Below are 1,891 nucleotides of genomic sequence, written 5' to 3'. Positions count from 1 at the left end.
CAGATGATAGAAGGTGTACGTGTGACATTAAATCTAGGATTGCCATGGAAAAAGCTGCATTTAGCAAGAAGAATCTTTTTACCAGCAAATTGGACTTAAATTTGAGAAGGAAACTAGTGAAATGCTACATTTCGAGCATTGCTTTGTATGGGGCTGAAACTTGAACACTTAGGACAGTAGATCAGAAACACCTGGAAAGCTTCGAAGTGTGGTGTTGGAGAAGGATGGAGAAGATCAGTTGGTCCGATTATGTGAGAAATGAAGAAGTGTTATTTAGAGTCAGTGAGCAGAGGAATATCCTACACAAAATAAGAAAACAGAAGGCTAATTGGACTGGTCATATCTTATGCGGTAACTGCCTTCTAAAATAAGTTATTGAAGGAAAGATAGAGGAGTGGATAGAAGTGACCAGAAGACGAGGAAGAAGATGTAAGAAGATGCTGGATGGCCTTGGGGACAGATGAGGATATTTTCACTTGAAGGAGGAAGATCTAGATCGCATCAAGTGGAGGAACTGTTTTGGAAGAGACTGTTGACCTGTCGTCTTGACAGATTACAGATGAATGAATGAATGAATGAATGAACTAGCCCTAACAGGGGGGCACGCAGTAGCGTAGTTGGTTGAGGCACTATGCTACAAGCCGGAAGATCGCAGGTTCAAGTCCCAATGAGGTCGCTGGATTCTTTTTTTCAATTGACCTAATCCTTCCAGCTGCACTATGGCCCTGGGGTCAATTCAGCCTCCAACAGAAATGAGTACGAGGAATATTCTTGGGGTTAAAGGGCGGCCGACGTGTAGGGCTGGCAACTTTGCTGCCATCTATTAGCAGATTGTCTAGAAAATGTGGGAAACTTAACATCTCACAACCCTATGAGCCTCCACGGCCTGTTGCAGGGATACCTTTACTTTACTAGCCCTAACAGAAACTATTCCAATTTAAAACAACTGGTCACCATTACAAAGACGTACAGTCTTTTTAGAATCGTTAAATCTCATGTGCTAGGCTTTTATATCCTATGTAGGTAAAAAATGTAATTTGCTGCTGTATTGCATTTATCTAGTGGAATGCTTAAAAATTAGTATGTGTCTGACTTCATCTGGTAACCTTCCAAAAATAGGCCAGGCAGTTACGACATATCAAACTCGCTCCGTGGGCAATGTGTTCAAGTAGAAAGACACAATTAATTGCAACACAAGCTGGCAAAATATTTTGTGTGAACACTTGTAACCTTTACAATTGATAATACAGCACACAAATCGGGTCCTTGAAACCTAGTACGAAATTACGCGCATGCACATTAATGACTATAAACATTATAGGTTATAAGTGTACTTGTTTTCATTCCGAGAAACAAAAGTGAAATAAAAAACACTGGCAATACGGCAGGTTCTTACCCCTATTTATCTGTGAAACTCCTACAGTAGTACTGGCATAATCTACACAATAAAAACTATAATTACAGAAGTAAAATTTGTAATGATTATATTTACATGCTTCAAACATTGTATCTTGAACTTACAGAACTCCTCTTGGCAGCAGCGAAACCATTTCGCTAACTCTCTGCCCTTACTCGAGCGAACAGCTGCTTTACTGGAACAACTAGCACCGTTTTCACCAGCGGGTGGCAACTCAATGCTATTGGCGGGCAACACAGCCAGCGTGACGTCATGAAGCATCACTGCTGCCGCAGTGGCCAGCTGCAATTCTCACTATAAAAAAAACTGCAGCCAGTGCCGAGGGCTCGGTCGGTAAGAAGGTATGCTATCATACCACCTACCCTGTCGGTAAGAAAGCATGCTATTATACCACCAGCATTTTTTTTACTGCTCCCTCCCAAAAAATCACTGGTTCACACATATAGCTAAATTAATAATCTGATGTAAATGAAA

The 1,891-nt window shown here is 41.1% G+C and overlaps 1 protein-coding gene across 2 annotated transcripts in view; it reads right to left on the bottom strand.

Annotated features, from left to right (window-relative positions):
* The window catches only part of LOC111870704 (NADP-dependent malic enzyme), a 48,063-nt gene extending 46,446 nt beyond the window's left edge, over positions 1-1,617 (bottom strand). The window contains exon 1 of one of the 2 annotated variants that reach the window (XM_023863180.2): positions 1,522-1,617. In XM_023863180.2, the coding sequence (XP_023718948.1) occupies positions 1,522-1,550 (29 nt within the window). In that variant the 5' untranslated portion in view covers positions 1,551-1,617. Of the gene's footprint in view, positions 1-1,492 lie in introns of both variants that reach the window. The other variant, XM_023863182.1, reaches the window with a different exon arrangement.
* Between the last annotated feature and the right edge of the window lie 274 nt (positions 1,618-1,891).

Source organism: Cryptotermes secundus, unplaced genomic scaffold (genome assembly GCF_002891405.2).
Source record: "Cryptotermes secundus unplaced genomic scaffold, Csec_1.0 scaffold59, whole genome shotgun sequence".
In the NCBI taxonomy this organism is placed as follows: domain Eukaryota; kingdom Metazoa; phylum Arthropoda; class Insecta; order Blattodea; family Kalotermitidae; genus Cryptotermes; species Cryptotermes secundus.
Note: the sequence above shows the minus strand (reverse complement) of the source record. Positions and strands in the feature narration are given on the sequence as shown.